Source organism: Cebus imitator, unplaced genomic scaffold (genome assembly GCF_001604975.1).
Source record: "Cebus imitator isolate Cc_AM_T3 unplaced genomic scaffold, Cebus_imitator-1.0 Scaffold141, whole genome shotgun sequence".
Classification (NCBI taxonomy): Eukaryota; Metazoa; Chordata; class Mammalia; order Primates; family Cebidae; genus Cebus; species Cebus imitator.
Window position 1 is genome coordinate 4,794,825 of NW_016107456.1, and position 12,754 is coordinate 4,807,578.

At 45.3% G+C, this 12,754-nt stretch overlaps 1 protein-coding gene across 13 annotated transcripts in view; it reads left to right on the forward strand.

The window, feature by feature from the left end:
• Positions 1-12,754, forward strand: part of PTPRT (protein tyrosine phosphatase receptor type T) — a 1,128,992-nt gene that overhangs the window by 833,011 nt on the left and 283,227 nt on the right. For all 13 annotated transcript variants that reach the window (XM_037743358.1, XM_037743363.1, XM_017542238.2 and 10 more), the window contains exons 10-11: positions 10,914-11,115; positions 12,473-12,575. In XM_037743358.1, coding sequence (XP_037599286.1) covers positions 10,914-11,115; positions 12,473-12,575 — 305 coding nt within the window. The remainder of the gene's footprint in view (positions 1-10,913; positions 11,116-12,472; positions 12,576-12,754) is intronic.

Here is a 12,754-nt window from a genome sequence, read left to right on the forward strand (position 1 = left end):
GAAACAGCCCACTGCTAAGGATTGGGGTGGGGGCCAGAGGTGCTGCTGGAGGGAGCACCTGTTGACAGGAACACACTCACCTAAAGTCTGTCTGGGAGGGAGCTAATGAGCAGGGTGGTGACTCAGGAGAGAACCATACGCAGGGTCGGCACATAATGCTAGTTCTTGTTGTTATCACCCACTAACTAACCCTGCCTTTTGGTTATGGACGGTGAATACTAAAGACCCTGGGCCAGCTGTGCTTCCAGCTTGTTTTCTCCCAGTGTTTGATCCCACAGCCAACAGGAAAACAGCTGAAGTCAGAGAGCAGGACATTGATTGGGAATCACCCAAAGCCATGTTGGGCAAACAAGTTGACTTCCCCACTCCTGCAGTGCCTCTTTGATCCGTGGTAACTGAGAAAGTCCACACTAGGCTAGAGGGAGCCCCTGGGCTGCAGCAGGATGGACACAGCCAGCAACCACGGGCATGGGTCCCTGTGCTGGCAGTGCTGGGGAGGGAGTGTAGCCCAGGCAGGCCCTGGCACAGCCAACCAAGCCTGCAGGCTGAGCCTCTGACCCGGCAGCTTTGGGAAGCAGGGAGGCCTGGCAGACACTGTTCAGAGGCGTTGCTACTCTGTTCTGTTGTTTTCAGAGCCCTTTGGCTGGTGAGGGTACAAAACAGAGCCACAGTCCAGTCACTTAACTCTTGGTAAGTGATGGATCTGAGTTTCAGTCTTCCCTCCCGCTGGCTGAGACCCACACTCTTCGCCTTCATGAAGGTTAAAACAGCACTAGAAGGTTGAGGCCAGTAAGGACACTTGCAGGTCTTCCCCAGTGATTTTTAGCCATAGGGGTCTCATCTCCCTTCAGGTCTGGGGCCGTGTGTTGGCTCCGTCTCATTCTTACATTTCTAGGGACCTCATTCTTCTCCAGCCAGGACTCAGAAGCTCTCAAAGTCACTCTAGTCACCTCTCCATCCCCTCTGCTTCTGGCTGAAACCAGGCCTTCTTTGTATTTGCCATCTGCATGAGAGCCAGACCATCCAAAGGGATCCTTGGGTTGTTCCTCTGGTCATGTCAGCCCTCCATCCCCTTGCCTGAGAAAGTGCTTCGCCAGATTCAACGTGCATGCTAATTACCTGGAGAGCTTATGAAGCAACAGCGTGCTGGGCCTCAGCCCTGGACATTCTGATCAGGAGGTCTGGGGCAGACTTATGAATCTGCATCTCTATCAAGCTCCCAGATGGTGCTGATGCTATTTGTCTGCAAACTACACTTCTAGTAGCACTGCGGTGTGATCCTGTGTCACTCTTGATAGCCTCTCCTCCCCTTTAATGGCTCTGTATTACCCTCAAAATAAAATATATACACTTGAGTAGTTCATTAAAGGCTTCCATAATCTGAGCTCAGCAGGAATGCCACCTACTGTTGCATAGTTTGTGCACTGCACAAAGATACACTACCAAGGGAATGAGATCCGTTAAGCCCTGCGCTGTGTCTGCCAGAAAGAATATGACTGGGCGCTGAGGAAGGTGTATCTTTTTCTTCTCACAAAGGCAGCATCATCTCACTGAAGTACAGGGGGCTGAAACTGAGTTTAGACAGGAACCTTTTTCTACTTTGTGCAAAAGCACCCCATAGGCAAGCAGTGGTCCTGCCCAAGAGCCTTCTCTTCTTTCATTCTCCACCATCTCCTCTCATTCCTCCCACCCTTCTCCCATGCCTTCATCTGGCTAACAGCTTCACACTCTATGGGGAAGGCACCTGACCCCAGAGACTCAATCTCTGTTTTATGCTTGTAAGAGCATATGTTTTCTCTGTTATATGCTCGTGAGAGCCATCTTCCCTTCCTTCAGAACAGAAATTTAATACGCCTTTTCCACTCATTCCTGTGGGTCTCAACAAACTATCAAACTATTATGATAGTTTAAGAAGAAAGAGCTTAGAGACATCTGAGTTGATGCTGGCCCTGCTGTGGGACTCTGACTGCATTCTTTGAAATTTAGGGCAGTTGGGAAGAGTAATACTCAGAGTATCCCTTCCATGTGGGGAGGGGAGGGAAGAGAATGAGACTGGGAAACAGCCCATTGCTAAGGATTGGGGGGGCCAGAGGCACTGCTGGAGGGATCACCTGTTGACAGGAACACACTCACCTAAAGTCTGTCTGGGAGGGAGCTAATGAGCAGGGTGGTGACTCAAGAGAGGATTATACACATGGTCAGCACATAATGCTAGTTCTTGTTATTATCACCCACTAACTAACCCTGCCTTTTGGTTATGGATGGTGAATACTAAAGACCCTGGGCCAGCTGTGCTTCCAGCTTGTTTTCTCCCAGCGTTTGATCCCACAGGAGGTTCCTGATGATTCTCTAGAGCTTAGTAGATGGCCAGGCACCTAGTCAAGAGCTCAATGGATATTTGTTGTGGATTCCATTCTGTAGCCACAAAGAGGTTCACAGGAGCCAAATCTCAGCATGCCATTTGTTGTCTTTTAAACAATTCATTTTGAAATAGTTTTAAGTTTACAGAGAAATCATTTAAAAAAATAGTATAGAGAGTTTTATACCCTTCCTACAACTTTCCCCAATGTTAACATCTTGCATAGCCATGGTATATTTATCAAAATTAAAGATTTATGTCAGTGCATTACTATTGGCTAAACTCCAGGCTTTTTTTTTTTTTTTTCCCCAGATTTCTCCAGTTTTTCTGCAGAGGTCCTCTTTTTTCTTCTAGGTTCTCACATAGCATTTAGTTGTCATGTCTCCTTGTTCCTCAACCTGTGACCATTTCTTGGCCTTTCTTTGTTTTTCTGTGACCTTCACACTTTTTTCTTTGTTTTGTTTGTTTGTTTGCTTTGCTTTGAGACATGGTCTCACTCTGTTTCCCAGGCTGGAATGCTGTGCTGTGATCGTGGCTCACTACGGCCTCAACCTCCAGGCCTCAAGTGATCCTCCTGCCTCAGCCTCCCAAGTAACTAGGACTACAGACGTGTGCCACTATGCCTGGCTAGTTTTTTTAAAAGGTGTCACTTCGTTGCCCAAACTGTTCTCAAACTCCTGGGCTCAAGTAATCCTCCTGCCCTAGCCTCCCAAAGTGCTGAGATTACAGACAGGCATGAGCCACTGTACCTGGTGGCACTTTGTAAGAATACTGTTCCAATACTCAATCTGAGTTTATCTGATGTTTTCTTGTTAGTAGACTGAGGTTATGAGGAGGAAAGCCCCAGAAAACACATGTCCCGCTCACCACATCATATCAGGGGCACATGATCTCGACGTGACTTATCACTGGTGATGCTGACCTTGATCACTTGGAACACTGATGTCTTCCAGGTTTCTCCACTTAAAAGCCACTATTTTTTCCCCCTTTCCATGCTCCATTCATTCAAAGTGAGTCATGAATCATTGAGTCCAGCCCACCCTCAAGACAAGAGGCATTAGATTCTATCTCCCAAAGGGAAGAGTATCAGAGAATTTCTGGTCTGATGAAAAAACCATAAAAGTAACGAGTAACTTTGGTGGGAGGTACTTTGAGGCTACGCAGATATTGTTTCACTGTAGTTTCACCCACCCATGTCAGCTGTCATCAAGGTATCCTGCCTGCAGCACTGTCACGGCAGTGCTCCCGCAGGTCGTTTGAGGACTCCTTCCCTTGGCACAGCCTCATCTCCCAACTCTTCTACCGAACCCCCTTTGTGCTCTGAGTCCCAGCTCCATCATTCTCAGCTTTGGGACCCAATTGGATCTCCTGATCAGCTTTCAAATGTGTCGTTGTCCAGGTCCTTCTATCTGGAGGGTTTGATTTTAATTGGTCTGGGGTGGGACCCAGGATCTGTCTTTTTTACTTTATTTTTAAGTTCCAGGGTATATGTGCAGGATGGGCAGGTTTGTTACACAGGTAAATGTGTGCTGTGGTGGTTTGCTGCACCCGTCAACGCATCACCTAGGTATGAAGCCCAGCATGCATTAGCTATTTATCCTGATGCTCTCCCTCCCCCTCCCTCAGCCCCTGACAGGCCCCACTGTATGTTGTTCCTCTCCCTGTGTCCATGTGTTCTTATTGTTCAGCTCCCACTTATAAGTGAGAACAATGAAGTATTTGGTTTTCTGTTCCTGTGTTAGTTTGCTGAGGAAGATGGCTTCCAGCTCCATCTCTGTCCCTGCATATGTCATGATCTCATTCCTTTTTATGGCTGCATAGTATTCCCTGTTGTGTATGTACCACATTTTCTTTATCCAGTCTATCATTGATGGGCATTTGTGTTGATATCGTGCCTTTGTTATTGTGAATAGTGCTGGAACTGGCACTATTTTTAAAAGGTCTCCTAAGCATTCTATGCTCAGCCAGGGCTGAGGACCACAGGCCTAGACCAGTGTTCTCACAGCTTCTCTAAGAGGCTGTCTTCTCTCTCTGGCAAAATCACTTACATCTGGAGGACTTTTGCCCCCGTAATATCCATCAAGGCTTGTGTTTGTCCCCAAAGTCTAGAACTATGTCTTCCTCATCTATGGCTTTCCTCCCCAGCCTGAGTCTAGCACAAAGTGGGTTCTCAGTGAGCATTTGTGGATGAAGAGAAGCAGCAACCCCCCAGAGAAGTAAAAGCATAGCTGCATTGCACAGAAACAGCAGGTCCTCACGTTCTCACCGGGTCCGCAGCCTCAGATGCACCAGGAGCAGCAGTACGAGTGTCAGTCATAATCGCTTTTCTGTTGTTATTATGGTCCTCGGCTCACTAAGGAAAAAACAAGGGCACCCTGTTCAAGAAGTCACCAGCATGTGTGTCACAGTCATCTGTGCATTCTTACTGGGTTCACTTTGTACTTTGAAATTGCTGGGAAACCAAAGAGCTAATACTTTGCTTTCTGATAAGAGATTACCTTGAGCTGATTTCCTTTTGTACCAGTTGCCTCTGAGGCCACCAAGATGGTGGAGACTGTGCCTGTGGACACGTTGAGAGTGGAGTGGAAAAGAGGAGAAAATATTTTAACCAGTTGTTTTTAGCTTAAAGAAAAAAATAGATTTAACCCTTTATTTGATGCACCAGCCAGATTGGCCTTCTTTTTCCTGTGGCACTGTTAGAAGTTAGTATGTTGAGACTTCCAGGGTATTAGCTGGAAGCCATTGAAGAAAGTCAGGAGGAGATGAGATGGATAACTTAGGGTACTGACCCTCCCAGGATTTTAGGATGAAGACACAAATGTAGTGGCAAAATGGGAGGGTGCGGAGCTCTAGAGGATGCTTCCGGAGCAATAAGCTGTGGGTGGGCAGGTCTTGACTCAGTTGACACTGTTGTCACTGATAGCTAATGCTGCTATCAATATTCTCAATCTTTTTAAATTCTACTTGATTATGGGTTTAATACTACCTCGTCTCTGATCATGATGCTTACATGAACCTGTTTTTAACTTGACGTGTATATAAGTATGTCATAAGAACACTTGGTTAGCTTGATAAAATTATAAGGGGTTTCCTCAATTTGGCGTCTTCTCATTGGGAGTGATCTTTGTGAATAAATTATTCTGCCAGGCCATCTATGCTGTCTCTGAACATGGAACCAATGTAGTCACACCCTGCCTCTAGCCCAGTGCCAGGAGCACAGCACAGCTCAACCCAAGCATGTTCAGGAAACAAACAAATCCTTCCTGATGGAATTCTCCGAGGGAAATCATTTCCTTCTGCTCTCCCTCCCTCTCTTGCTCCTTCCTGAAGCCCAGGTGGAAAAGTGACCTGTTCTTCCCAAGATGTCCCCTGGTCCATTGCAGCCGGAGCCTTGCTACAGAAGCTAAAGCCACTCATGAACACTCTGGAGCTTTCCTCCCAAACAAATGGCTTTTCTTTTTTGTAAAGAAATGGGGGTCATTCTGCAACATAAATTAAAATGGAAACTAAAATTAGAATTAAAATTTTACCTTTGAAGAACTCGAGGCTCAGAGAGGTTAAGCAATCACTCAAGCCACACAGCTAATTTAATTATTCATTTATACTTGGAAAAGGATAAATGCTGAACAAACACCAGGTAAGATCTTTGCCTCCTTGGAGCTTAAAGTCTAGTATATAGGTCAGCAAACTTTTTCTATAAAGGGCCAGAGAACAAATATTTTAGGCCGTGTGGGCCATAGGGTATCTCTTGCAACTACTTAGCTCTGCTTTTGTGGTGTGAAAGTATCCATAGCCCACATTTAAATAAATGGTTAGCTGTTTTCCAATAAAACTTTACTTAAAAAACAGAAGACTGATTGAATTTCACTTGCAGGTCGTATTTTTTCAAATCATGGGCTGGTAGAAAAGGGACTTATTGATGAAATAACTACATGGGTACATGGAAAATTCATGGCTCAAAGGAGAGACAGGTGATTCTGGAAACATAAAATAAGAGAAACTGGGAGTCAGAAAAGATGCCTATAAAAAGAGTCACTGTAAGTGAGGTTAGCTAAGGACGAGGAATCATGAATCAGGCAAACGGGAGGCATGGGAAGGAAGACGAGGTCCAAGCCGACAGAACAGCTGGCGCGAAGCCCTGTGGCAGAAAGGACCATCATTGTTTTCAGGTACTGAAATAAGGCTTGGGGTGGTAGGGGAGAGGACAACAGAGGCCAGCTCATGCACCGAGCTGATTAAGACCACATTACACAGACACAGTCTTCATCCTGAGAGCTATGGGAAACCATTGCTCTTATGACATGATTGGATTTTCATTATAAAGCACTTGCTTTGGCTTCTGGCTGGGGATCCTACTGTCAGCAACTAAAAGAGAGGGGGGACATCCTTGAGTACTTGCTGCGGCCAAAGCCTATGCCAGGAGCCCAGGGTTGATGTGCACCTGTGCACCCATCCCCTTACTAACCCTTTATGTTTGCTCTTCCAACAAATCTCCCCTTTGCCCCACTTACAAATGAAGGTTCATACGGTATTACACATTTACAGCCACAGCTCCATCCCCTCCCATTTTTCTCATCTTTCTTCTTTCCCTCCCCAGCCTGATCCCCCACTAACTTCGTAAAACTTGCAAGTTAAATTTTTCAAAGACTGTTCCTGACAAAGCAGTGGGAATTAGATTTGGCGAAGCCCTTCATAAAAAATTGAAGACATGCTATATTAACATACATTGATTTATTCATAGTGTTTCATTACAAGTAAGTGAGGATCCTGTAATACCAGGAAAGGTTAGGAGAGCAGAGGAGCGCGGTATATTATATTGACAGCTTGGTGGAAATTGAGTTGCTTTTGGATTGAATTTGGAACGCAGGAAAGGAATTGGCTAGTAAATAAGGCATGAGTTCCACCTCCCAGTGTCTGTATATCAATGTAGTTGCCACCAGTGCAGGCAGGGGTACAGGGACAGAATTTTCAAAGAATGCAAGGGCATATCCTCTCCACTGGTGCACTGGGGTTGGTGGCCACAGGCTGAAGTCTCTGAACCAGAATCCACCTGCACACTGAAAACTCCATTTGCCCCTAGTTGCTCACCACTCTGCAGTGGCTCTGGCCTTTGCTCTGTCCAAACCTTTTCCCACCCCAGGTCTTTGCCCAGGTGGTTCCCCCTGCCTGGAACCTACAACACTCTTTCCTCTTTGACTCAGGATCATCCTTCAGGCATTAGTTCCACTCTCTCCTGAGATACCTCCCTGAGCACTTTTCCTTACTTTGGTCCTTCTCAGAAGCAGACCTTGAGATAAGGATTTGAATATGAGCAGATTGCTGAGAAGTTTAAGACACACCGGTAAAGAGGTGTAGCGTGGGGAAGAGAAAGGAAAGTAGCCAATAATCACTGTGTTGTCAAAGCAGCTGCCTCTAGAAGTGGAGCTGAGCCCCTCAGGGAAATTGGGATGCTGCAGGGATACCAAGGAGGGGACGTTTGCAGGGGTGTCAAGGCAGGAGAGCCTGGGGAATTTGTGCATTAACTCCCATCGTGGCTGGGGTGTTAATTACGCCCCCCCCCCCATTTCCAGCAAGCACCGATGGAGAAAGCCCTCAAACAGAGGCAGATAGACGCCTGTAGCACTTGCCTCTGAGAGGGACTGAGGTGGGCAAGGGTGACCATAGGGAAGGCTGTAGACAGGCCCACCAGAGCAGCCTGAAGCTGGCAGCCACCTGCATGGTGCACATGCACGCTCAGGCGCTGCTTGAAAAAAGCCCAAAGCCCTCAGCTCCCTGCATTTCTCCTGCGCGCACCCTGCTTTGGGCAGTCTGACCTCTCCTCAAGAATGTGGCACCACTACTGTTTAACATAGGAGAGATAAATCACTTTTCTCTCCAAAACATTTGGTGTCATTGCCAGTAGTAGCAAATTGCTTATTTTTGAAGAGAAGTTGATGTGCTTCCTTTTCTGCTTGGGTTTGGCCATTCTTGACAGAAGGTAAGTGATGTCAGCTGTCTATATAACTGGCTTCCCTCTCTCAAGAATGGAAATCACTTGAGGACAAGGCCTGACTTGAATTCAGTTGCCCCCTCCCCAGCAGCACACAGTGCAGGGCTCAGAATACAGGAGTACACAGGAAACATGTGAAGGAGCAAATAAGTGGATGAGTGAATGCGTTCTTCAACTGACGCATGGCGTGTCCAGGCCAGGCAGGGTGGTATAGAATATAGAGTGCCGGCTTCAGAGTCAGATCTGCTTAGCACAGTGTCAGCAATAGATTGTTGAATGTACCTGAGAATGCCTTATTTGCTACTGTCCATGACAACATGGATGAATCCCACGGATGTAACGATAACGTTGAGAGAAAGAAGCCAGAAACCAAAACGCAAATTTCATAGGATTTCATTTACACACAGTGCAAAAACTGGAAAAACTAGTCTATGCTGTTAAAAGTGAGACCAAGGTAGGCTGGGTGTGGTGGTTCATGCCTGTAATCCTAGCACTTTGGGAGGCCAAGGCAGGTGAATCACTTAAGGTCAGGAGTTTGAGACCAGCCTTGTCAATATGGTAAAACCTCTTATCTGCTAAAAAAAAAAAAAAAAAAAAAAAGGCAGAGGTGATCCCTGTTGGGGTTAGGCAAGTAGGATTGGATTGCAAGGGAATGTAAGAAAAAGTATTGGGCCTGGTAATGGTTTGGTTTTTGATTATATGACTATATCCATTTTCAAACATTCATCAAGAGGGATACTTTTCTGTATGTATATTATACCATAATTAAACTTTTTATTTTTATTTTTTATTTGCGACAGGGTTTCACTCTGTCACCCAGGCTAGAGTGCAGTGGTGCACTCATGGCTCACTATAGCCTTGAACTCCTGGGCCCCAGCCATCTTCCCACCTCAGCCCCTGAGGAGCAGGGACTGCAGATGTGCACCACCCCAGCCAGCTATTACTTCAATACTTTGTAGATACAGGGGCCTACTGTGTTGCCCAGGCTGGTCTCGAACTTCTGGTTCTAGCAATTCTTCCAGCTTGGCCTTCTCGAGTGCTGGGATTTCAGATGTGAGCCATCATACCTAGCCTAATTAAACATTTTTAATGGAACAAACCAGGTAAGACAAACAGAGAAAAAATCCTGTGTTTGCAACTTTACAACTGTGTAATTTCAAGATGTGACGCTCAAAGTGTGATCCACGGGACTAGTGCTGGGCTACCAACTGTTAGTTATTTTCACCCTTGGGCAAGTGCAGAAATTGAGAGTGAGCACTTCAAAACTCTTCTAGTACCTTGCTGTGACACCCAGTGTGTGAGCAGGGAACAGTAGACACGAAGCATTCCGCAGGTGTAGACCAGTTTGGTTATTGCTGAACTCACATGATATGTCACATGGGGCGTGTCTTCATATGCCATAGATAAACTGTCTCCCTATACAATTTGAAAAATGCTGACTGCCTGCAAGTGGCTTCCAATGGCACCTCGGTTTCTCCATTATTAAAATGAGAGTAGCTATCCTGATGCCCCCAAGGATTTGAGGAAGGCAAAAAAAAAAAAAGATAATGCCCAAGAAAGCACCAGTCAGCAATTGCTATCTGTGTGGAATATGGGGCCCGTGATCTGCATTTTTATCAAGACTCACAAATATTCTCACTGGGACACTGTACTTGAGCTCTGCTCTGTGACTGCAATATCCAGCATGGTGGTCACTGGCCACACAGGGCCACTGCACTTGTGAAAAGCAGGGGTTAGTCCAAATGAAGTTGTGCTGAAGGAGTAAAAGACACAACATATTTGTAAGACTTCATACGAATAGTATAGAATATAAACAATTCCATTCAATTTTTATGTTGACTACAGATTGAAATGATAGTAGCTTGGATACATTGGGTTCAACAAGATGTGTTATTAAAATTTGTTGGGTTTTTTTTTTACGTCTTTTCATGAAACTATCAAAAAATTCAGAGTGACATCTGTGGTTCACTATTTCTTTTTTAAAAAAATGTTTGTGGGTACATGGTAGGTGGATATGTTTATGGGTTACATGAGGTATTTTGATATAAGCATGCAATGCATAATAATCACATCAGGATAAATGGGGTGTCCATCCCCTCAAGCGTATATCATCTGTGTTAGAAACAATCCAATTATATCCTTTTAGTTACTTAAAAATGTATGGTTAAATGATTTTTGACTGTACACCCTGTTGTGCTAGCAAATACGAAGTCTTGTGCATTCTTTCAATTTTTTTCTGCCCATTAGCCATCCCCCTACCCTCTGCTACCCTTCCCAGCCTCTGTTAACCATCCTTCTACTCTCTCTCTCTGTAAGTTCAGTTATTTTTTAAGTTTTAACTCCTACAAATCAGTGAGAACATGCGTTGCTCCAGTGGGTGAGCAATGGGGTATTTGGAGGCTGGGATCATCTGTAAAGTGGACAGCAACAGGCAGCTTAGCAGAATCTGCCGGCCAACCCCACATGCCCTTCCCTCCCCCCGCTTCCCTAAGGTTCCTCCAGATGAGCTCGGTCCAGCTTCCTGAGCGAGGCATTTATTTGTTTGTTTGCTGGCTTGTCCTGCAGATCAACTACAAGGCTGTTGGCTCCCTGGACCCAAGTGCTGACCTGTCCAGCCAGAGGGGGAAAGTGTTCAAGCTCCGGAATGAAACCCACCACCTGTTTGTGGGTCTGTACCCAGGGACCACCTATTCCTTTACCATCAAGGCCAGCACAGCAAAGGGCTTTGGGCCCCCCGTCACCACTCGGATCGCCACCAAAATTTCAGGTATCTCTCCTAGAAACGAAAAAGGAAGAAAGGTGGTTTTACCCCCACTTGCCAATTTCCCTTGAAGTGGAAATTTTTCTTGCCTTGTCACCCTGTGATAGCGGTGGAATTAGGATGATCCAGTCCCTAGTGAGTTATCATTGTTGTCTTCTATGGAGGAAACCTAAGTGATGAACTTCCGAAAGTGTAAAAACTAGATTAATTAGGTGCCACTCACTTAATAATTTGCCCACAGGATTTCATGAAATTTTGTGTGTGTGTGTGTGTGTGTGTGTGTGTAGATAACGTATATTGCATACAAGTTAGTTTTTAAATTCATTTTCAGGAACGTTCTTTGTGCCGGTGTAAGACATTAGCACAGGTTTTCCTGAAATGCCTGATAAATGAATGAATGAATAAATGAATTACTATTATAGGGCCACAGCAGTCCAAAATCATAGACTGCCGTCACCAGTAGAACCCCCTCTGCCACTAGACAGCCTCAATGCAGAATTATTTCAGAACCTTTTCTACAGCTTTCATTATCCTAAATATCTATGCAATTCTGGTCTGCATATATACATATTTTGCACATGGTTTTGCAGAAAAACATGATTTTATTTTGTAGCTTAATGTTTTCTCTTATCTTTATCCCATAAGTGTTTCCTATGTTGCTACATTGCTTTTGTTATAATGTTCTGTCGAGTGGATGGATGTAATTTAATTATACATTCCCCTGTGGTTGGATATTTGGTGCTTCCGTGTTTTTACAAAATAACGCTTTAATAAACATGTTACAAAATAAAGTTTAAATCATGGGTTTAGATTATAACTTTAGGATTAAATTCAGAAGCTGGAAGAAGTGAACTAAAAAGGGTGTGTGTTTTAATAGCTGTTACTACAAATGGCTAAATTACCTTCCCAAAGGATTAGATATAGTTGCATTCCTGTCAACTGAGTGTGAGGGAAAGGGGTCTCATGAAGAAAAAAAAAAAAAGTTGAGGGGAGGTTGTACATAATTGATTTAATTTGCATTTTAAATGTGTTTAGCAAGGCTGAGTCTGCTTTCACTTCTTCGTTAGCACTTATATTCCCTGGACGTATCTCTTTATTAGATGTGGAATTTTTTGGTTCATGCAGATTACCTGACACATCATTGCCACCCTTCCCCGTGCTACTGCACCTTGAAGAAACCTACTGTGGATAGGCCGGGCACGAGGGCCTCCTTTACTGAAGGCCTGGAAGGCTTCTCATCCAGCCGCTTTTTTAAGCATCCTCCCTCTAGTCAGGCTGGTCTTTAAGGATGGCAGCAAGGGGAGGTGGTGAGCCGGGTGGGAACCTGTGCTGAACTCACCTGCACTCTCTGTTTCCCGCCCAGCTCCGTCGATGCCTGAGTACGACACAGACACCCCATTGAATGAAACAGACACGACCATCACAGTGATGCTGAAACCCGCCCAGTCCCGGGGAGCCCCTGTCAGGTGAGGATGGTTCTTCACTTGGAGTCTGCAGTTTTCCTTCTCTGTGTCACATGGGCCTCCAGTTGAATCATATGACTGGCAATGCCCATGGGCAAGACTGGCCAGGAGCAAAGCTTCCTGGGAGGAAGGTCAGTAGCCCTAAGCCCACTTCAAAGGGAACCCCTGAGTTCAAAACAAAC